Source organism: Dasypus novemcinctus, chromosome 27 (genome assembly GCF_030445035.2).
Source record: "Dasypus novemcinctus isolate mDasNov1 chromosome 27, mDasNov1.1.hap2, whole genome shotgun sequence".
In the NCBI taxonomy this organism is placed as follows: Eukaryota; Metazoa; Chordata; class Mammalia; order Cingulata; family Dasypodidae; genus Dasypus; species Dasypus novemcinctus.
In genome coordinates this window covers 38,942,945-38,967,857 of record NC_080699.1, presented here as the reverse complement: position 1 = coordinate 38,967,857, position 24,913 = coordinate 38,942,945, and the positions used below count along the sequence as shown (strand labels likewise).

Sequence of the window (24,913 nt, the reverse complement as noted above, 5' to 3'; positions counted from 1 at the left end):
TATTAACGATAATCCTTCTACTTCCCAAAATCATTGTCATACCTTCCCAATATTATCCTGAACTGTCCTCCAAATAACATTAATCTTCCTAGAATGCTTTTTTCAGCCACAATCACATCCATAAATCAATGGTGTTTGTTATATTCATTATCATGTGTTACCATCAAGTCCACCATTACCACATATTTACATTGGACCTTGTTAAATAATCTACATACATAAGCATCTTCTCTCACTTCTCATACCACACATCATCTCCCACCAACCTACCCTTCATAGTCCAACTCCATAAGTCTACTCATTGTATTCAGTTCATATCAGTGAGGCCATATAATATTTGTCCCTTGTGTCTGGCTTATTTCACTCAACATATAATATCCTCAAGTTTCCTCCATGTTGTCATATGCTTCCCAAGTCGATTTCTTCTTACAACTGAATAATATTCCATCGTATGAATATGCTACATCTTGTTTATCCATTCATTAATTGACAGACACTTAAGTTGGTTCCATCTATTAGCAATTGTGAATAATGCCACAATGCACATCCGTGTGTAAATATCTGTTCACTTCCTTGCTTTCCCTTCTTCTGAATATATTCTTAGTAGCAGGATTGCTCAACCACATGAAATTGTCTATAATTGCTAGTAGTTTTGCTGAGGATTTTTCAGGACTTTCTAAGTATAGGATCACATCATCAGTGAATAACTAAAGTTTTACTTATTCCTTTCTTATTTGGGTGCCTTTTATTTCTTTTTCTTGCCTAATTGCTCTAGCTAGAACTCCTACTACAATATTGAATAATAGTAGGGAGAGTAGGCAAAGGTTCTTGTTCCTGATATCAGTTGGAAAGCTTTCATTCTTTCACCATTAAATACAATGTTCACTGTAGGTTTTTCATATATGCACTTTATCATATTGAGAAAGTTTCCTTCTATTCCTGTCTTTCAGAGTGTTTTTTTTAATCAAGAAATGATGTTATATTTTGTCAAGTGCCTTTTCTGCATCAGTTAAAATATTATGTGATTTTTCTTTAATTTATTAATGTTGTATATTACACTGATTGATTTTCTTATGTTGAACCACCATTGCATACTTGGCATAAAGCTCACTTGATTGTGATGTATAGTTTTTGGATGTATATGTTTTTGGATCTAGGTAGCAAATATTTTGTTGAGGATTTTTGCATCCATATTCATTAAAGAAATAAGTTTGTACTTTTCTTTATTTGTAATATGTTTATTTGGCTTTGGTATTCAGGTGATGTTAGCTTCATAGAATGAATTTGGTAGCATTACTTCCTGTTCAGTTTTTTGGAAGAATTTGAGCAAGATTGTTATTAGATCTTCAGATGATTGGTAGAATTCACCTGTGGCCTCCATTCCTGAGGAAGGAATGTAAGAGATTGCCTTGCCACTATACACATAGGGCAACACTTATTACAGTGATGAAAGGCAAAATATAAAAAACAAAGTTTTATGATACTTTTCATTTTTTAGTACACCAATTTATTTTTTACTTTTAGTTTTTCTAAGTTATTACATATTCTATATCTAATCTTTAAATCTATCATTACTATTTCATTTTCCTACTAATTGAATTTGATAATATATTGGGCTTTGTTTTTGAAGAAGTTTTGGATCACAGAGGGGTTCAACTATGGCAGGGGAGAAGCACTGGTGTGGGGTGTCATTGATGGGGGATGCATGGGTGGGAGGGAGTTCTCCAGGGCATGTATATAGGGTATACAAATATGTTCAGTTATTTGTTGGGTATTGTCATAGTAGGTAGAGTTACACATGACAGCTGAGGGAGTGCTGAATTCCCGTCCGGGGGAGTTCTGTCACATTCCTCAATGGAACAGCAACAACCCCCCAAGTACAAGGACAAAGACCAATGAAGAAGGATGATCCAATGATGGACCTTTGATACTGATGACTATGCTTATGAGCCTGTGTGCTTGAAATTTCAGCTAGGCCTAGAGCTGCAGGGTGCCTAAGAGTTACCTTCTGGGAGCCTCCATGTTGCTCAAATGTAGCCACTCTCTAAGCCAAACTCAGCATGTAAATGCATTACCTTCCCCCCAGCATGGGACATAACTCCATGGGCATGAGCCTCCCTGGTGCTGAAGGATTACTACCAAGCACCAGCTAGTGACACAACTAGAAAAAGACCTTGAATAAAATGGGCAAATGATAAAAACAAATGAGTTTATATGGCTAAGAGACTTGAAAATGAGTCGGGAGGTCATTAGAGGGGTCGTGCTTATGCACGTCTCAGCAGGATCCCAGAGATAGCCAAAGGAGATACAACCCCAGGTACTGGTGCTCCTGAGGGCTATGGAGACACACAGGTTCTATAGTCATGGCAGATGGCTCTGGTGTTCAGTGCCTTGCCATTGGGCCCTACTTTGGAATTTGTGCTCTGGAGTGTGGTAAAGTTAGACTCAGATGTGATGTCTCTATACATGCCTCTTCTGTCACTTTTACTGAACCTGTGATTGGTGCTGGTGTTGGTGTATGCTCAGGAGACTTGAATCTCTGCACTGTCTATGTGCCAGCTGGGCCCTGACCTGAGCAGAGTTGCACCACCTACTCTCTGGTTTGTTGGACTTACCCAGGACAGCTAACAGGGATGAGGATGGTTAACCACCACACCATGGAACTGTGAGAGTCTACAACTATAATCAGGAGAATCAGATCCACCAGCCATGTGGGACCTATACCCCCTCTCAATTTAGAGGTGGAGTGGACATTGTCATCCCAGGGTCCGCAGGATGAAGGAATAAAATATGGATTAGAGTGGACTTATTGGTATTCTACTATAGAACTACTGTGACTCTAGCAATGGAAGAAATTGTATTATTGATGTGGAGACAGTGGCCACGGGAGTTGCTGACGGCAGGGACAGGAAAGAAGAGGTGTGATATGGGGGCATTTTTGGGACTTGGAGTTGTCCTGAATGATATTGCAGGGACAGATGCAGGACATTATATATCCTACCATATCCCACTGAATGGACTGGGGGAGAGTGTAAACTACAATGTAAACTATAATCCATGCATTGTAGTAGTGCTCCAAAACATATTCATCAAATACAATGAATGTGCCACACCGATGAATGGTTGTTGATGTGGGAGGAGTGGGGGGAGTGGGGAGTGGGGTATTTGAGAACTCTCATATTTTTTAATGTAACATTTTTTGTGATCTATGTATCTTTAAAAAAAAAAAAGACAATAAAATTTTTGATTAAAAAAAACCCTCAAAAACATATGGTCTATCCTGAAGAAAGATCCATGAGCATTTGAGAAGAATGTCTATCCTGTTGTTTTGGTGTGTAATGCTCTATAAATATCTATTATATCTATTTCATTTATCATATTATTCAAACTCTCAGGTTCTATCTAATGATGTTCTATTTATGCTGAGCATGGAGTGTTGAAGTCTCCAGCTGTTATTGTAGACTTTCATATCTCCCTTCAGTTTTCCCAGAATATGTCTTTTGTATTTTTGGGTACCTACATTAGGTGCATAAATATTTATTATTGTTATTTCTTCTCGGTGAATTGTCCCTTTTATTAACATATAGTAACCTACTTCTTTTATATCAGTTTTGCATTTAAAATCTGTTTAATCAGTTATTAATATTTCTATACCCACTCTTTTTAATCAGCCTTTCACTTTCAGCCTGATTGTGTCCTTGCATTTAAGGTGAATCTCTTGTAGATCACTAATAGATGGCTCCTGTTTTTGTTTGTTTTTTAATCCATTCTATCAGTCCATGTCTTTTAATTGAGGAATTCAGTCCATTAACATCCAGTGTTACTATTATAAATGTTTTATTTCATCCATTTTATCTCGGCTTTTTGTTGTCATATCTTACTACTAGTGTCTGTCTTTTAACCCTTTCAATTTCTCTTATGTTTTTTTATTTCTGCACTCTTCTCCAGGCTTCTCACCCTTGTCTTTTCCTATCTGGCTGTAACACATCCTTTAATATCTTTGGCAGATTCAGTCTTTTGGTAACATACTCTCTTTGATTTTGTTATCTGTAAAGAGTAAGTTCACCTTCATTTCTGAAGGATAGTTTCACTTGAAAAATAATTCTTGGCTGGCAGGTTTTATTTTTCAGTACCTTAAATATATATCGTACCACTGCCTTCTCACCTCCATGATTTCTGAAGTGGGATCAGCACTTAGCCTTAAGGTTCCCTTGTAAGTAACACATTGCTTTTCTTTTTTTAAAAAAGATTTATTTGTTTATTTATTTATCCTCCCCCCCCCCCCCCCCCCGTTTGCTCTCTTTGTCCATTCGTTGTGTGTTCTTCTGTGTCTGCTTGTATTCTCATTAGGCAGCTCTGGGAACTGATCCCAGGACCTTCTGGATTGGGGAGAGGCAAACATTCTCTTACACCACTTCAGCTCCCTGATCTGCTGCATCTCTTACTGTATCTTCCTCTATGTCTCTTTTTGTTGCGTCATCTTGCTGTGCCACATCTCCTCATGGGTCAGCACTCCTGCGCAGGGCAGTACGCTGTGCAGGCCAGCACTCTGCATAGGCCAGCTTGCCTTCATCAGGAGGCTCTGGACATCAAACCCTGGACCTCCTCTAGGGTAGATGGGAGCCCAATTGCTTGAACCACATCAGCTTCCCTGCTTTTCTCTTGCTGCTCTCAAAATCCTCTTTTTATCTTTGGCCACTGGCAATCTGAATAGTAGGTGTCTTGAGTAGTTCTTTTAGGATTTATTTTGTTTGGAGTCTGTTGTCCTTTTTGAATATTGATATTCATGTTTTCATAAGAGTTGGAAAATTTTCAGTCAGTATTTCCTCAAATATTCTTTCTACCCCTTTTCTGTTGCTTCTCCTTCTGGGATACCTGTAACAGATATGTTTGTGCATTTCATGTTGTCATTCAATTCCCTGAGACCCTGCTTAATTTTTTGCATTCTTTTTTCTTTCTCGTCTGTCATTTCTATTTCATATGTCCTGTCTTTGAATTTACTTATTTGTTCTTCTAACGTTTCAAATCTATTTTTATCTGTTTTATGCCTCATGTATTTTTAATCTCATCCATTGTGTCTTTCATTCTTACAAGCTCTGTTACTTTTTTTTGCAGGCTTTGAAATTGTTCTTAATGCTCACAGTGTCACCCTAATATCCTTTACCTCTTTAGTCATATTTTCCTTCATCTCATTTAATTGATTAAGGAGGTTTTTTTTTAACATCATTTATTAGTTGTCCTAAATCCTGAGTCTCTTTGCTTGTTCCCTTTGAGTGAGCCATATCTTCCTATTTCTAAGTGTGGATTATTTTTTGTTGATAACTAGGCATCTGCTTATGTTGATGATTTTGTTCTGTTAATCAGTGTCTTTCTCTTGCCTAGTGGTTTCTTTTCTCGATTTGTCTTTGATTTTTATGATCCAAGAGTAGCCTAGGCAGGGTGCACTTCTCTTGCAAAATAGAGGAGAAGGTGTAGACATCGTCTGAGAGAGCTGCTTTGGGGACCCCTGGAGGGAAAGTGCTGCATGCATCATCCAGGAAGGGCTGGGGATGCAGAGATGGAGAGACCAAAGGGAAAACCCTGAGTTGGTGCCCCTCAGGTGACTGGGAACACCACCCATCTGCCACTCTGAAGCAAACAGCCTTGGCAGATCCTGTGGTTGAGTGGCCAGTGGAGAGGGGAAAGGACAGATTCCTTCCTGGGAAGAGTAGGGTGCAGCAGAGGGCTGCCTGTGGTTTCTCTTTGGTGAATGTAACAACTATACCTCGCTAGCTCAGAAGAGGTAGTAGAAATTGAAGGATTCATCTCCATGGAAGAATTTGCTGAGGAATGCCATTTGCTGGCCAGCAGGGAAAGTGAAGGAAGACAGACTGGTGCCTCCCTATTCTTTCCCAAGCACACTAGACCTGGTTGTGCCCCTTTTTCAGCTCCCTGCCACAGTTTTGACTAAACACAACAATGCTAAAGTTTTAGAAAAAAAGTATAAACTAAGAATCTTATGTCTATATTGTTTCAGATTTTCTTTGTGGTTATCGTGGGGCTTAAATTTAACATGTTAAAAATCGTTATCAAATTAGTCATGTTTGATTTGATACCAACTTAACTTTGATAGCATACACAAATGCTGTTCCTACACCCCTTCATGGCTCCAAAGTTGTTTGATTCCTTTAAATTTTTTGTCTCTTTTTAGTGAGATTCCGATATTGTTCTTTCATCATTCCTGAAGTTCTTTCTCTGTTTTCTTTATCTCCTTGTGGTTGTTTTTTTTTTAAGTTGTGTCTGAGATGTCCAACATCTGTTCTTCCTTGTTGATAGTTTCTGAATTTTATTTTGTTCTTGTGGATAGGCCATCATTCCCTGTTTCTTTATCTTGTACTCTTTTGTTGTACCATGTACATTTTAATATTTTAAATTATTAACTCTGAGACAGTCCTTGATCTGTCTATTCCTTATGTTTTTCTCCATCTAGTGATGGAGACCAACATATCATTGTGTGCCAGGAAGTAAGAATACAGAAAAACTGCAAAGAATACCTTTTTCAGTTTTTGCAAATTGGCTCTGCTTTTTGCTGGTGCTCGCTTTCAGAATTTAGCCTTCCTGTAGTTGAAGATCAGCCCAAGGCAAAAGTTAAGTTTAGTGTCCTCTCCGTCTTTTCTGAGCCTGAGTCTTGTCCTGTGCTTTTGCTTATTTGTGGCTTTAGGAATTTCCCCATTTACAGGTGTCCCAATGTCCCTTCTACTCCTTATGAAAAATAGACTTTATGTCCCTCCTAGGTGATCTGTTTTATGTCTCAAAGCTTTTTATAATACAGAGCCCCAGGCTAGTTTGACTTAATTGTTTCTTATACTGCTGTCCCTGTTTACAAGTGCTTCTGCCTGTGGGGCAAGCTCCCAGAGTTGCCAGAAAGGAGTTTATTGGTTCATCTTTTAGGCTGCTATGTGTTAGATTGGCTCCAATGTACCATCACCCCAGATTGTTCCTGTGGGTGACTGTACTCCTTCCAGAATAGTTCCGGGGACCCATAGTGGGAGTGCAGGCTGGCTCTACTCTGCACAGGGTGGGGGTCGGGGAGGTGCCAGCAAGGACACCAGGGACCTCTCATACCATGTTTAAAGCTGTGTTTTCTTGATTTGGTACTTTCAAAGGTATCCCTTTAAATGTATTCTAGAGTTTTGAGGAAGATAGGTCTGCCAGTTTTGCTAGTTTTTCAATACTCTGGGGGGAGGGATATGGCACTCTGTATTATCTTATGCTATCATCTTGGTTGACCAGAAGTCTTTTCTGCCTGCTTTAAATTTTCCCTTTTGTTGGTGTTCTACAGTTGGATTTTCTTATGCCTAGTATTTATTTCCTTTGTTATCTTTCCTTTTCTGAGTTTATCTGAATTTCTTGAATCTGTTGATTAAGGTCTTTTACCAATTTTAGAAAGTTATCTAATATTTCATCAAATATTCTTCTGCCCCAATCTCTCTGTCATTTATTTTTAGAGCACCAGTTGTGCGCTTGATTGTCTGTCCTTTTCCCGGAGACCAGAGATCGCCAATGTACTGTTCTTTTTTTCTCTTTGTGTTTGTTTAGTTTCTGTTGGCCTGTTTTAAAGTTCAGTGATCCTTTCATCTATGTTTCAATTTGCTTTTACTATCTGTTATAATTTTCATTTCTATCCTCCCTTTTGATTTTTTTTTGCAGTTTCAACCTGTCTTGGAATTCTCCATTTCTCATGTATATTGTGTACGTACTTTGGCTTACAATTTCTGTCATAATTATTTTATATAATTTTTCATATAATTTCAACACATGAGAATTTCTGTGTTGTTTTATTTAATTACTCTTTACTATTTCTATTCATGGATCATGATTTCTTGGTTCTATATCTATATGTGCCACATGTTATATAAAAGACAGTAGAGACTGAGTTCAATTCCTTATCCCTTCTTTCAATCTGCTGGATTGAGGGCCAAACCAAGCTGATTTGTGAAGGATGTAGGTCTGAGTTTTCCTAACAGCTTTAGTTTGTATCAATTTATCACTACCTTTAAATATTTTGGGAGTAAGGTCAGAACTTTTCTCCCAGCAGAAGTACCTGAGAACTGGTGGGGTTGTTAAGATCTTTTATTGCAGAGTCAGGTGCTTTCTGAATTGAGGAAGGACTTGCTCTCTGTCTCTCTGTTTTACAGCCTGTTTGCTGGTTCTCTTTGTTCTCCATTTCTTTCCCTAGCTTTCTGTGCCCTGAGGGGGCTCTCCTGCCTTCTGCCCTGCGTCATCCTTGGAGGAAGCTTCCTCATGCTCTGTGAAGGCCTTGGAATAGCTCAGACACATTTCCGTCTGCTCTTTTGCTCCATCTCCAGCCCTTACTTATTAAATATCCTGGGTGACTCAGGGAGCTTTCTCCCAATTCTGCTCTCGCTCAGCTTCCTGCCTGTTCCCCATCTACAGGCACTTGATGGGGGGCTCCATGCAGCTGGGTGGTCACCTTTCTCAGCCTCTGGTGTACTACCCTATACACCTGGTGAATACTCCTGGGAACCAAACAGTTGGTGAGTGGGTTTAGATTCTCTCTTTGACATATGCTCCTTGGAGTTTCAGTTTGTCACAACTGTTCTTACGTAGTCATTTGAGGCTTAACTGATATCTCTTTACCCTGTCCAAGACTCATTCTTCATCTTCCTGAATCTGTCAGATACCTGAACACATCCGTAAGTCTCTTTTGTTGAAAGTCTTGCCTCTTTCTGCCACTTAGTTCATTTAGGTTCTTTGCTTTCTTAACTCTTTGTTTTTGCTTTTTTTTTTTCCCTAACTATGATTTTGTAGTTATGGTGACTCATTTTGATTGTTAATGTGACAATGATCATTATCTTATGAAGTAGTCTGCTCATGATCAGAAATTTTAAAAAAGCAATAACCTCCAGTAACACTGCTTTCATAAAAAGAAAATATATGTTCATCAACCTTGTATTTCTTACATTATTAACGGTAATGTAGATAACATTTATTAAGTACTTACTGAGTGCCGTATAACTTGGTGGACACTTACATGCACTATCTTATTTAATACTCATAAGCCTGAGAATAGGTTTTATTATCATCATCCCCACTTTCCAGATGAGAGATTAAGTAGGTAGTTCGGTATTACACAGCCTGTTAGCAGCACATTTGTATTCAATGTTTTCTGTCTCTGGAGCAAAATTTGCAACTTGATATCCCTAGATATGGTAGGTGTGTAACATAAGTGAAACGATTGGGATATAAGAAAAATTACAAATTGAGTAGCACAGCGAATTGCAGTTAATATTCATCCTTGATGCTGGTGAAAAAGTAAAAGGTAACCATGAATGTGGAATAGATTCTTGGCGAGTGCCTCCCTCATTTAAAGAGGCAGGCACTTATGGGACAGTTTTACTCCTGTGAGAGTGGGCCCAGTATTCTAGGTTTTCTGATTTCTTCAGTAGATGTCAGAAATCTGTTTTGTTTGTTTGTTTGTTTGTTTTTACATCTCAAATTGTAAATGTCATAAATGTTGGCTACTGGTTCAAATAAATTATAGATACCTATATTGCGAGTCTGAAATAAAACATGTCTGCAGGGCAAACCTGGCCTCTGGACAAATTGTTTGCCCTCTCTGTAATAGGGTATCAGTTGTTCTGAATCGCTGTTTTGCTGTCTCTCAGTGCCCAATTATTACCAGCCTTTCACATATATACTAAATAAATTAAGGAGGTAAATATATGCCCTTGAATGAATGTGTATTACTGTAACTTTGTGGTTGTGCCAGTTTTAAAAATAAACTACAAAGACAATATAAAGACAAAACTTGAACCTTTTTCATTTACCATGACTTTCTCTCTCTTCTGCTCTTTCTTTGTGATGTAGCTTTCACTTTCAGAAGAACAGAATGAAGTAATGAAAAATGGTTGTGAATCTAAAGAGCTGGTCTACCTCGTACAGATTGCTTGTCAGGTAATTTTCTGCATGTGTTCTCCATTTAAAATTTAAAAATAATTATTTTGAGTTATTAAATTCCTTTTTATAATATAGTTCTCACAATGATAATGGTTATAATCAATAGAAAGATACTTGTACACTGTTGAAATGTAATTGGTTTATTAATAGCTATTGTAAGAAAATAAATGGTATTCTTTTAAAAAGAGAAATGTGTGTGCTGATATTAATATATGGAATGCACAGTTAGCACTGTAACTTGCATATCTGCTCTATGCCTTTTCAAGAAAATTCCTAAGGCTCTGGCCGCTTGTGATTGAATAATAGTGAGTACAGTAACGCAAGTGTTTCGCTTATATTCTTTTCTCATATATATTGACATTTCTGTATATACTTAGTTGAGGCAATCAATTTAGTAGAGTCACTTTGATAGGCAGTTAATTTACCAAAATAATGGAAAATATTTCTTGTAAGAGTGAAAAAAAAAGATGTGATTTATTGGCCGTAGGACTTACCAGCTGTTGGCCACATATTAAAAAAAACAGCAGATTAGGTTGTCTCTCTCCCTTAAGATGTTCACTTTTTAGCCAAGACACTAAGTTCCTCTATGGTGTGACAGCAGAATATGTGTATGTTTTTGAACGTTGTCTCTTAATTCTTAGTATTAGAACTTTTTTTTTAGGATAATTACCATGATTTGCCCTTAATCATATTTAAAGTATGTTATTTGTAGAATTATTTCTTTCATCACGTAAGCACTTAGTATCGTTCTTTCATTGTTTATTCAGCATTTATTGCACTTCTACCTATTATTGAATTAGTGGTTGTTAAGCAAGTGTTTTGATGGAAAGCATTCTTCTGTAAAAAGTATTCATTTTTCTTTTGTTTGGGGAGAGTGTATGATAGGAGGATTTACATTTTTTCTCGAAAGGTGGTATTCCTATACCTAAAGTCAAAAAATAATCTGGAAAAATCTAAGACTTATGTCATGTGGTCAATACTTAAATTCTTAATCCAGGTGACTTTAAGGAAAACACTTCAGAATTAAATGCTTTTATTTTTAGGTTTCAGAATATGGGATAGGAAATTGACTGTAGCATGCACATAAATAGCATTAACTTTACTCACTTTATAAGATTGCCAAAACCACATATTGTTTATGCATGTTTATTGTAAATAGGCAGTTCTGTTTCACTAAGTTTCAGGTATATTTCTTAAAATATTTCTATTTGGAGAGTTAATTTTTAAGTGAAAATACCAAGTGATTTTATGATAACTTATTACTAATAGATGAATATAAATCATATCTTCTTTATAGAACATGGTTACTATATCAGGGATAGATTTTAATTAATCTTTCTATAACCAGCAAATTTTAGCATCTTCTTACCATTAATTTCCATATATTCTAGAATGCAATATTTTATTCTCATAAGCAAAACATAATGTCAGAAATATCTGTACTGTGTTTTGTTTATTTTTTATTTTATTATTTCTCTCCCCTTCCCCCCTTCCCCCATTGTCTGCTCTCTGTGTCCATTCGCTGTGTATTTTTCTGTGACTGCTTGCATTCTTGTTAGCGGCACCAGGAATCTGTGTCTCTTTTTGTGGCGTCATCTTGCTGCATCAGCTCTCCGTGTGTGCAGCTACGCTCCTGGGCAGGCTGCACTCCTTTCGAGTGGGACTTCCCTACGTGGGGGACACCCCTGCGTGGCAGGGTATTACTTACACGCATCAGCACTGTGCATGGGCCAGCTCACCACATGGGTCAGGAGGCCCCGGGTTTGAACCCTGGGCCTCCCATATGGTAGGCGGGCTCTCTATCAGTTGAGCCAAATCCACTTCCCTGTACTGTGTGTTTTTTTTTTTTTAATTAATTATTTATTTATTTTAATTACATTATGAAAAATATGAGGTCCCATTCAACCCCACCGCCCCCGCCCCCCACTCCCCCCACAGCAACACTCTCTCCCATCATCATGACACATCCATTGCACCTGGTAAGTTCATCTCTGATCATCACTGCACCCCATAGTCAATGGTCCACATCATAGCCCAGACTCTCTCACATTCCATCCGGTGGGCCCTGGGGGGATCTATAATGTCCCGTAATTGTCCGTGAAGCACTATAAGTGACCTTCAGAAGGCAAGCATGAGTAATATGGTGTCATGATACTATACATTAGAATGTATAATTGTTACTTGATTGTACTTCCATGTACTAGTGACCTACATATTTAGGTTATTCCCTAGTTGTAAACATCTTGTCAAGCTGCTTTAAAAAAAGAATCAGACTATGTGGTATACTATTTATTTTATCAAAGTAGTAATTTACTGTATTATAATGTCATGGCCCCTCTTCTCCGCTTCACCATAAGTAAAGTGATCATTTATATAATCACATGGCTTACTCATCTTCTTGGTATATATGTCACCAATAAAACATATTCAGCCAAAATCATAATTTTTTTATAACTCATACACTCACAATCAAACCACTTAATTTTACGAACGAGGAAACTGAGGCCCTGATTTATCTTACGACTTCAGTTTCCTGACAGCTTTTCCTGCATTTCTGTGGAATTCTTAATCTAGAACAGATTGGGAGATTGCTTAGTCTTAAAATAAGATCACCATTACACACTGATATAATCTATCTATTCAGGAGCTATTTATTCACATATTTTATATATTTACTAATTTTTAATAATTAACATTCAAATTCTTATTATACACAAATTCTTGGCCCTTCATCTTATCATTATTTTTCCTTGTTCTATAGTCTTGGATGATGATAAACAACTAGGATCATTTTCTTTTCTCTAGGTTAACATGAAGGGGTGTTGGGTTTTGCCAAATACTTTTTTCCACATCTATTGATATGATTATATGATTCTTCTTTAGCCTATTCATGTGATCAAATATACTAATGGATTTAAAAAAATATATTTTTATTTGAAAAATTGTAGGTTTAAAAAAACCATCATGCATAAAATGCAGTTTCCTTATACCTCCTCCCCTCCCACATATACGGTTTTCCCTATTAACCCTTTGCCTTAGTGTGATACCTTTGTTAAAGTTGATGAAACAGTATCATTATATATACCTAATAGGCCATAGTTTACATTAGGGTTCACTGTGTTATACATTCCTATGGTTTAAAAAAATTTATTCTGGTAACATATATACAGCCTATAAATTTCCCTTTTAACCAAATTCAAATATGTAATTCATTGGTAGTAATTAGATTCACAACATTGTGTTACCATCTCCACCATCAATTACCAAAACATTTTCATCACCTCAAACAGAAACTCTGTACCAATTAAGTATTAACTCCCCATTCCCTACCCCTCGGCTTTCGCATATCTGGAAGTATCATAATCTCACCCTCATTTTTGAAAGATGATCTTGCTAGATATAAAACCCTTTGTATGCAGTTGTTTTCTTTCAGCACTTTAAATATTTTGACCCACTGCATTCTTCCATCCATGATTTCCGATGGGAGATTGACATTTAATCTTTTTGGTGCATTTTTGTATGTAATATTGTTCTTCTCTTTAAGCTTTCAGAACCCTCTCTTGGTCCTTGGTTTGACTATTATATATCTAGGTATGGTTCTCTTTGAGTCCATCCTTTATGGGGTTTGTGGGGCTTTATGAATGTGCATATTCATATCTTATATTAAAATATAAACTCTCAGCACACTAGGAATATATGTAAACTTCCTCAACTTGTAAAAAGACATCTACAAAACACCTACAGTTGATATCATGTTTACTCTAGGATTTAGTTCCTGAGTTGTCTCTTCTGTTAGTTTGTATCCAGCTGCCGACATGATAGAGATTCCCTTGAGTGCCAAGAACAAACAAATCAAACAAACCAATGCAGAAGATAGCTTTCATAGTCATTACCAGTTGTCTCTTTTGGGCTGGTGCTCTTCTTCAGAGTTTAGCCCTTATGTCAAGACAGTCAGCCCAAGGCAAGAATAAAGTATAGGTCCTCTCCATCTTTTCTAGCCTACATCTTTTCTGGGCTTGTGTTTGGCCGTGCCCTTAAAAATTCTCCCATTTATGGGAATTGGACTATCCCCTCTGTTCCCTATGAAATAGACTTTCCTCCCTTCCCAGTGATCTATTTTATGTCTTAAAGTTGGTCATCTTTGCCTCCAGACTATACCCTCCACTCCTCCTTGACCTCCCATTCAGACTTGGAATACAGACTTCAACATCATTCCTTCCAGAATTTCCAGACTCTGTCCTGCCATGTGGAATTAGGACTTGCCAGCCCCCACAATTGTAAGCCAATTCCTTATCATAAATCTCCTAAAATATATATATGTGTGTATATACACAAACATGTACATACATATGTCCTGTTCATTATGTTTCTTGGCAAACCCTAACTAATACAGCATGGTATATCTTTCCTCATCCCTTTCATTTTAATCTGTTTGTGTCTTTATATTTAAAATGGGTTCCTTGTGGATAACATAATTGGTCTTTGTTTTTTAACCACCCTGAAAGTTTCCGTCTTTTCATTGCTGTATTTAGAATCCTCATATCTAAAGTAATTATTGATTTTTTATGTAGTTGAAATAATATTTACTGTATTTGTAACTATTTTCTATTTGTTACCTTTGTTCTTTGTTTATTTTTTGCCTTCTCTGGTTTTAATTCAGCATATTATATGATTCCATTTTCTCCCCTCTCTCTTTAATATTTCCCCTCTCTTTAATATTTTTAAAAAATATTTTTGTGGTTTCCCTAGAGTTTGTAGTGTATCTTTACAACTAATCTAAGCCCACTTTCAAAGAACACTTTACTGTTTTTGATAGCACAGTTACCTTTATAACAGAGTATTCCCAATTCTTCCTTCCTATCCTTTATACCATTGCTGTAATACATTTCACTTAAGCATAAACTGTAATCATCTAATATATTGTTATTTTGAACAGAATATTAACTGTTAGATCAGTTAAGAAAAAGAACAAAATATTTTCTTTTACCTTCCTTTATACCCTCCCAAATGCTCTTCTTTAGATAGGTCTGAGTTTCTGACCTATATCATTTCCCTTCTCTCTGAAGAACCTCTTAACATTTCTTGCAAAGGAAATTTGGTGACAAATTCCCTCTTTTTTGTTTGTTGGAGAAAGTCTATTTTTGCTTCACTTTTGAAGAATAATTTTGCTGGATACAGAATTCTAAGTTATTGGATTTTTTCTTTCAACACTTTAAATAGTTCACTCCATTCTTTTCTTGCTTTCATAGTTTCTGAAGAAAACTCCGATGTAATTCTTATCCTTGTTCATCTATAGGTAAGGTGTTGTTTTCCTCTGGCTTCTTTTAAGACTTTCTCTTTGTCTTTGTTTTTCTTCAGTTGAATATGATATATCTAGGTAGAGATATTTGGGTATTTTTTCTGCTAGGTAATTTCTAAGCTTCCTAGATCTGTGGTTTGGTGTCTCAATAATTTTGGGAAATTTTAAACCATTAATTCTTCAAATATTTCTTCTGTTCCTTTTCTCTTCTCCTTCTGTTTTCCCCATTATGCATATGTTATGCCTTTTATAATTGTCCCATATGTCCTTGATATTCTGTTTTGTTGTTTTCAATCTTTTCTCTTTGCGTCTTAGTTTGGGAAGTTTTTAGTGACATAGCTTTAAGCACACTGATTCTTTCCTTGGCTGTGTCTAGTCAACTGATGAGCCTATCAAAGACATTCTTCATTTCCCTTAGTGTTTTTATGTCTAGCATTTGCTTTTGATTCTTAGAGTTTCTGTCTTTCCACATACATTACCCATCTCTTGTATATTGTCCACTTTTTTTTAAAGAGCCCTTAACATATTGATCATAGTTATTTTAAATTTTCAGGCTTATATTTCCAAAGTCCCTGCAATATCTAAGTTTGGTTCAGATGCTTCCCTTGTCTCTTCAGATTGTTTTATTTTATTTTTTTGCCTTTTAGTATGCCTTGTAACTTATGTGGAAAGCCATACATTATGTATTGGGTAAAAGGAACTGAGTCAAGGAGGTCTTTAGTGGGAAGTTTTATGCTTACTTGTCTGTGAGTTAAGCTCCTCTTACTGTTTGGTGTAGCTGTGAATGTCAGAGGCTAAAATGTCCTCTGGCATCATTGTTTTTGTCCTTTGCCTTATCTTTGAGTTTCCTAAGAAGACTCTTTTTAAGCAGGGTCTGAGCTTTGTAGTTCTTTCTAGGTATATTCCTCTTATTGATAAGGTGTGGGGTCTCAGTTTTTTTGTGAGTGTGGGCCCCTGAGCTTTGACCTTCACAAATACTTCTCAGCTTTTGCTTTTTCATTCTTTAAATGAGAGAGGAAATTTAGAGGGGGCTGGAGTTGTGTATTTCCTTCCCTGAACATAAAAAGCTACCAGGGCCTAAATTGGGGTATTTTCTGTCCCCCATACTGGTTGGGCTATGATAAAATAATTTCCTTTGAGGGCAGGCTGTTGTTAAGGAGAATAAAGTGCTCTAGACACATTTCAAAATGGTTTCTTTTCTCCTTCCTCTACTAGGAGCAAAAGGGGATTTTTTCCTAAGTTTCATAGTGGTAAATTGGGGTGGGATTTCTGGAGGCAAAACTCACTAAAGTGTGGGCCCCTTCCACCAACACCAGGCCTCTGGGAGTTTTTATCTCTGAAGCTAGTACAGGCTTACTCTCTAGCTATTAGTCAGTTATCCTTTAAATACCCCTACCAGATGCTAGATCCGCTGGCAGTTTCTGCTTCTGGGAAGCTGTGAGTCTCTATATCTTCCTATCTGTTTTGTTTTGGGGGTAGAGGTTTGCCCTATGATCTCAGTTCTCTTATGGATCTAAGAAGATTTGCTGATTTTCAGGTGTTTTTTTTTTTTAGCCTTTTTTCTTATTGTCAGGCCAGGAGTGATGACTTTCAACCTCTTTATATGTTGAACTGGAAACTAGAAGTTTTAGACACTTGTTTTCTTTTCTGTTCTTTCACATACCTAAGTGAAATTTGAGCAAATTACTGAATCTGTGATTAGATCCCTTGAGAATGAAATGTCAGATTACTAACTGATACAAGAAGTTTCAAATGAATTGCCTGAATTCATCTTTTCACTTCTTCTGTGTATATGTATTCTACTCAGTGGCTACAGGTTTTGGGAACCCCATTGACCTCTCTTCGTTTTATTAGAATAAATATTTCCCATTTACATTTACTGTGGTCGATTGAATCATGTCCCCACAAAGATGTGTCCTAACCCCTGGTCCTATGGGGCGAAATCACTCGTAAATAGGATATCTGATGATGTCAAGGCCCAAGTGAATCAGGGCAGGCCTTAATCCAATGTGACTAGAGACCATGTAAGCAGAGGAAAGTGGGCACAATAGTCACAGAAACCACAGGAGGAGGCAGAAAGCTGGGTCGTCCCAACAAGCCAGCACCAGAATGCTGCGGGCTTCAGAGAAAGCCGGCCCTGCTCATGACTTGATGTTAGACCTCCGGCCTCCAAAACTGTGAGCAAATGGATTTCTGTTGTTTTAAACATCCCATCTGTGTCATTTCATTATAGAAGCCCTGGGAAACTAATATAGTTACCATAATAATATAAACTAGAAAAAAAAACCTGAGGCATTGTATGTATAAAAATATATTACCAGTACTTAATTAGTACTTTGGCTGGATGCTGAATTCTGGTTTTAATAAAAATTGTTCTTCAGAACTCTGAAGTGATCTGTCTGTAACAGAATATCCAGTGTTTCTGTAGTATTCTCTTATGGTTTTGTTTTTGTTCTTAATGAGTTTTCTACTCTCTGGTACCTTTTTTTTTTTTTTTTTTTTTTTTTTCAAGATCCCATACTCTTTTTATTTATTTTATTTATTTTATTTTTTATTTTTTTAATTTTTTTATTTTTTATTGACTTTGTAATAATATTACATTAAAAATATATATGTGAGGTCCCATTCAACCCCACCCCCCCTCTCCCCCCCCCCCAACAACACTCGTTCCCATCATCATGACACATCCATTGGATTTGGTAAGTACATCTTTGGGCACCTCTGCACCTCATATACATTGGTTCACATCATGGCCCATACTCTCCTCTATTCCATCAAGTGGGCCCTGTGAGGATTTACAATGTCCGGTGATTACCTCTGAAGCACCATCCAGGGCAGCTCCATGTCCCGAAGACGCCTCCACCTCTCATCTCTTCCTGCCTTTCCCCATACCCTTTGTCCATTATGTCCACTTTTCCCAATCCAATGCCACCTCTTCTATGTGGACATTGGATTGGTTGTGTCCATTGCACCTCTATGTCAAGAGGAGGGTCAGATTCCACCTGGATGCTGGATGCAATCCTCCCATTTTCAGTTGTAATCACTCTAGGCTCCATGGTGTGGTGGTTGTCCTTCTTCAACTCCATCTTAGCTGAGTGTGGTAAGTCCAATAAATCAGATTGTAGGTGCTGGAGTCTGTTGAGGCTCAGGATCTGGCTATCACATTGTCAGTCCAGAGATTCAAATCCCCTAAATATATCTTAAACCCCAACATTAACTGCACCTCCAGCACATTAGCATGAAAGTCTTATGAAGGGAGATCCCATCTGAGTCCAGATTCATCACACATAAACACCATTTCCAAAGAGGGGCCATCTGCCCTGGTAGTTAACCCCATCGGCCATGACCATAACTCCCATGGGTCTCTTTAGCCCTCAAAGGAACCAATATCTGGGGGTTGTATCTGCTTTATCTGTCTCTCTGACTCTGCTCAGTTGTGCATGAGGGCAAACCTTCTGCCAGCCTCCAGACTCTTTTTTAGAAACTCGTAGCCATATAAACTCATTTCTCCTTTCCATTTCCCCCTTACTTTAGGTCAAACAGCATTTTAAAGTCATGGTATTTTATGTAGACATGGATATTCTGCTGATCCGCATTGAACCTTCCGTATAAGGTCATTTTCCAGTTGCATCATCAGTTGGTAGTTGATAGTGGTCCCTCGTTGCCAGGGAGGCTCATCCCCGGGTGTCATGTCCCGCGCTGGGGGGAAGGCATTGCATTTACATGCTGAGTTTGGCTTCGAGACTGGCCACATTTGAGTAACATGAAGGCTGACAGAAGGAAATTCCCAGGCACAAAGTTGCTCTAGGCCTTGTTCTTATTTTGGGTTTATCAGCTCACAAGCATAGTCATTAGCATCTGGGGCTCACTGTTGAACCCTCACTCCCTCCCGGTCCCCACCACTGTACCTGGGAGACTGTTGCTGCTCCCCTAGGGACCACGACAGAGCACCACTGGCCAGGAACCCAGTACCCCCCCTACTGTGGTTTTTAATTGTTGCCACTATGAGTATATCCAAACATTACCATGCACCCTGGACATATGTTCTGTACAGCTCCCTGTCTACTCTCTGGTACCTTTGAAGGGCTTTGCTCTCCAGGTGATCCTCAATTTTTGTAGTTGTAGGAAACCCTACAGATGACTGTGTAACAGGACGGGGGTCAAAGGTCTAGTAGGAGCATAGAAGAAGTGTAGCAGAGTTTTCTTTAACTTGATGGCCCCTAACCTCTTGGCTTCAGGTTCTGTTGATGGCTCAGTGCTTGCCACCAATTTGTCCAGGCCCTGAGGCCAAGTCTACCATAGTTGAGTTCAGCCCCTCTTCTAGATACTGTTTAGCCACACAGAGGACTTTGACTATATCTAGTACTCTGATATTTGTAATACTTACCAGCCACTCATGGTCATCAAAGATGACAGAAAAGCAGTCTGTTATGCAAAGTTTGTAAGTCAGGAGGAGATTGACCGTATCAACAGCCAGCCAGCTAAAGCTGTGGAATACAGAGAAACTACTGTTTTCCTTCCTTCCAGGATCTTACCAGTGAAAAAGCTTTGTAGGCCTGGCTTCCATTGGAAATCGTGGAAGTCACAACAACTCCTTGCACCTGTGCATATAAGGGACTTTCTAAAACATTGCTGACTTTTAAGTTTGATACAGTCAGAAGTGTTCCGGAAAAAGACCAGAAAAGTGATGGTAGAAACGGACCTGTCCACGCTGTGTGCTGGAGGGCACTGGTGGGTGCTGACTGCTCCTGCCAGCTAGGTGTACCGAGGTCCTGGAGCTGGCGTGAAGAGCTGGGTGTTCCCCAGTCACATTGTGGTTGGTCCTGCTGAAAGACACCTGCAGCCAACAGCGAGAGAAGGAGCAGCAACTGTCGTGTGATGTCTCTCCCCAAAGTCTCATGGGTTTTGGTTTTCCTTGGAGTATTTATTTCCTATTTTTCTTCCTTTTTGAAACCTTTGGGAAACTGGAAATATCCAGAACTCTCCACCATCAATGTCACCTCACGGATGTAGCTGCTGTTGACCCGCGGATGTAGCTGCATTGATAGTGTGGTTATCTGATATTTGTGGTAGGGAAACAAATTCTTTAAAGACAAAAATAATAACAGTTTATCAAGCCACAAAAACTGACCAAAAAATGTTTGCCAATCATTAAAACCAGTCTCCCTGTTGGTTAAATGTATAGGGAATGGAAAAAAGAACAGCAAAACCAATATTTAGTTTAGCTGTAATTGGAAATATTAGAAACCTTGAAAATGAAAGTGTTGCATTTCATTGTAAAAATAACATCATGAGTAGTTTGAACAGTGCCTACCTTCTTCTCATTTTATAGGTTATGACATGGAGCAAGCTTCTTTGCTCTGTCTTGGCTAATTGTCAGACTCCTTTCCAAAGTTGGATCATCTTCCATCATTTTATCCTTTGTGCTTTTAAGTTGTGAAATATCTCTGTGAGTTATTTTAATGTAAATTTTTTTGTTGGCATCACTTCCTTTGGGATATTTTCATCCTTTTGGCATCTCTCATTTCCCCTTTTATTCTGAGAAGTTTTCCTTCACCGAGTTCCCATAGTCATCAGTCTGGAGTCTCTTGAAAGGTGGCAGTGTCAACATTTCCAGAATCAGCTGTTTCTTCTATTACTTCATTTGGCTCACAGTTCACTTCCAGTTTTATTACTTTTTATTTCTTTCCTGCATTTTCATCTGCTTTGGCCATTTTTTCATCTTTTAGTTACCCATTATTTGTAAACTGTCAATGTGGCTTTATCACTAAGAAGTACAACTCCATACTTTGCTGTGTATATAACATACAGTATACATATCAAGGTAACTAAAATGTGTACTGTGTTGTCAAGTATATTAATGTTATTCAACTGAAATTCATGTATATTGGAACTGTACAAAGCAAGGACTGCTTGTATATAATCAATGATTATTATTGAACATACGTATTTTATAGAAACTACTAAAAATAAACATGAAATGAACAAGGCAAAAGAAAAACACAAATGGTAAGACAGACTTCACAAAAGAAGCCACTAAATTTATGAAACTATTAATGTAATGATTATTAGTAATCATTAATAACTAATGATCAATAGTAACTTAACGATTACTAATAAATCTGTTACTTCATAAATTTCAAATTTAATTTTATTGTCAGATTAAGATCACTCTGAGACACCATTTTACACCTTCTTAATCGTCAGAAATTAGCAAGTCTCAGCATTGCAAGAATTTATAAATATGTAAAGCAAGGGGAACTCTCATTTACTTTGGAAACAATTTGGCGTATTCTCTTTGGAAGGTGAAAAGGTATATACCCACCAGTCAAAAATTCTGTCCTTAAATATATACCTTAGAGTAGCAGTTCTCACACATTTTGATCTTAGAATCCTTTTTTAAACTTAAAAATTATTTAGGAGATTTGTTTTTGAGGGTTCCTCTATCTATTGACATTTATCATATTCAAAATTAAACCAGAGAAAGATTAAAAAATATTTGATAATATATTTAAAGATAATCCATTACTTATTAAAATAACCCACACTTTATGAGAAATTACTGTATTTTCTCATGCAAAACATTCAGTGATACATGTGGCATTGTCTTATGTTTTTGCAAATCTCTTTAATGTCTGGCTTCAAAGAAGATGATTGGTTTGTCATATCTGCTTTTGCATTCAGCCTGTTGCGAGATGCTGTTTTCGTTAAAATGCATGCAGAAATCTGGTCTCACAAAGATACGTAGCTTGAAAGAGCAGGAGTATTTATTAGCCTTTCAGATAGCCATTGACATTATTCTTTGGGCACTGAAACTCAGCAACAGGTAGATTCATAAAGGCTATTTATAAGATCAAATCTGAAACCTTTAACATTGAGCTTTTTGTCCTGTTACATTGAAATTCATGGACTCCTAGTTGTGTACTTTGAATATATCTTTTCCCATATAAGCATTTGTAACGTCACACATTGGTCATTTGAAAATTTTGGGTTCACCAAGTGCAGATTTCCAAATGTTGGCACATGGTATTTTGTAATATCAGAAAATCACTGTCATTATATCAATGCCAGTCTCATCAGACAGGTCTTCAAGTATTGGGAAGCTGTCAGTCTCCCAGTGGTGGATACAAGTATTCCAAAATTCTGGTATTTGCTCAAAGCTCAAATTTTGTCATCAACCACAAATACTCTGTTTTCCTTGAAGTGACAGGTTCATTTTAATGAGTTTTGAGAAATATCTGCCAAATGTTCAAGTCTGAATCACCATAATTTATCTTTGAAATAAAGCTGCTGTTCCATAAAAAAACAGAACAACGAGCTAGGATGGTTAATCTGTGCCAAACTGGTTAAAAGATTGTTTGTAAATCTTTGGAAATAAATGAAAATGGCGAGAGCACATACTGCTCTTTGTGACTAGCAGAGCTATTATATGGGTAAGACAGTGGTTGAAAGGGAGAGTCTAAGGACATTTATATTACTGGAATGAAAGCTAAAAAAATGTAATATGGAACTGTATAACTTAGTGAAACCTCATGTGAAATACAAACATAAATATACTAGAAAGAAGTAAACAGAATAGCATCTATGTATGGCAAGGGAAGCATACAGAGATTGAGAGATGAGGAATTTTTAATTGTTTGGTTTTTGTTTTTTAGCATTATTATTACTATTACTGGAATAATGAAAATGCTCTAAAAATGATTGAAGTGATGAATGCACAACTATGTGATTATACTGAACACCACTGATTGTATACTTTGGATGGATTTATGTTTTATTAATATGTATCAGTAAAGTTGATTTATTAAAAAACCCAGCTAGTTCAGCTGCCAGGTAGAGCACAACTGCATCAGTATTTTTTTCTTGAGACAAATGTCTTTCTTCAATAAGCAACATAGGTGTTTTATGTGTATTTCCTATTTTGTCACACATGCTGTCAAAAATAAAAATCTTCAAGGTGGTAATTTTAAAAAATGAATAATTTTTATTCCTTTATCAGGGCATTCTTAGTGATACTGACTTTTTTTTTTTTCATTTCCCTGATGACCAGTGATGCTGTTCATCATTTTTTTGTGCTTATTGGCCATTTGTATATCTTCTTTGGATGAATGGATTTGGCATTGATTTCTTAGAAATGATGAAAGGATGGGTGATAAAAGAAAAAAAATAGATAAAATGGACTTCATTAAGATTATTAACTTTAGCATGTCAAAGACAATATCAAGAATGTGAAAAGCCTTGATATTTATTTCTAGCTTCCGGAGCTGTGAGATAATACATACCTATTTTAAGCAAAAAAAAAAAAAAAAAAAAGAAAAGATACCTGAAAGAATGGGAGAAAATACTTGCTAACTGTCTGTTTGGTAAGGGTTTAATATCCAGAACATATAAAGAACTGCTGCAATTCAGCAAAAAGACAAATAACCTAATTAAAAATGGGCCAAGGACTTGAGTAGACATTATTGACCTTTCAGTGCAGTGTAACTCACTGCTTTGTTTTGGAGCGTAACTATTTATTATTAAGTTAGTAGAAGCTTCTCGTTAGAAAATATGAACTCTCACGAATAAAATACCATTATAGAATAAAGCCTGATTCATAAGCATTTTCCAGTAGAGATTAATTACAGGAGTTTCTTCCCTGTCCATAGGGCAAAAGTTGGATTGTTAAAAGAAGTTATGAAGATTTTCGGGTACTTGATAAGCATCTTCATCTATGTATCTATGACCGACGATTTTCCCAACTCGCAGAGCTCCCCCGGGCCGATGCCCTAAAGGAGAGTCCAGAGGTAAGTGCTGAGGACTTGGCAGAAGTAAGCCTGTATATGAATTGGTAGAAATTTTTGTCTATATACTAAATAAAAGCTTAGAGTATGCACTCAGGATGATACCTGGGATTACTTAACTAGTTTGTAATGGAAAATTAGTAATTCTGTGTAGGGTGTTTAGAGTTAGAGCAGGTTAAAATGTCTAGTTTTATAAGGAGAAACAAGTTGTACCATGGTATATAAATGGGCAGTATAGAGGAGCAGAGTGCTCTCCAAAGAGGATGTAAAATATGGAAACAAAATATGGGAAAAGTTTTACCTCACTAAGAATCAGAGAAATCCATATCAAAACAGCTGTGCTATTTGATTAATTTATGATGGCAGACAGTATCTATACACCTATCTCCACTCCTGCCAGAAATCTCTAGTGAGTACATAAAATGCTTTTTAAAATGTGAAAAGGGAAGAGATTCTTTGTAATACCAGAAAACAAAAGATACTATGAGAGAATCAAAAATTGTAAGGAATCTTTGAAAGTAGATGGGATAAGATACATAGGGAAGAGAAAATACAGCATAGAAATAAGTATAAGAGGATTACAGAAGTGTAACCGTTATTTTACAGTTATTTTAGTGTAACTGTAGAAGACAATTACACTAAAAATCTTAAACACAAAAATGAATACACAACCACATATCACTAAATACATAAAGAAAAGAATAATGAGAGTGAGAAGCACCAAATTGAAAAGCAAAATAACTGAGAAAATAGCACAAATGGAAGAAGGCCTTCAGAAGTATAATTACTGTTCCCAGAGGGAAAGTTGAAGCTCTCACATCCAGTAAATAAGAACAGTTTTTGTATAAATGAAACAATCAGAGATCTTAGA

General features: G+C 37.1%; 1 protein-coding gene across 3 annotated transcripts in view; it reads left to right on the top strand.

Moving 5' to 3' along the window:
- ARHGAP32 (Rho GTPase activating protein 32) overlaps positions 1-24,913 on the top strand; it is a 326,449-nt gene that overhangs the window by 222,194 nt on the left and 79,342 nt on the right. For all 3 annotated transcript variants that reach the window (XM_058289085.2, XM_058289083.2, XM_058289084.2), the window contains 2 exons: positions 9,871-9,957; positions 23,908-24,045. In XM_058289085.2, coding sequence (XP_058145068.1) covers positions 9,871-9,957; positions 23,908-24,045 — 225 coding nt within the window. The remainder of the gene's footprint in view (positions 1-9,870; positions 9,958-23,907; positions 24,046-24,913) is intronic.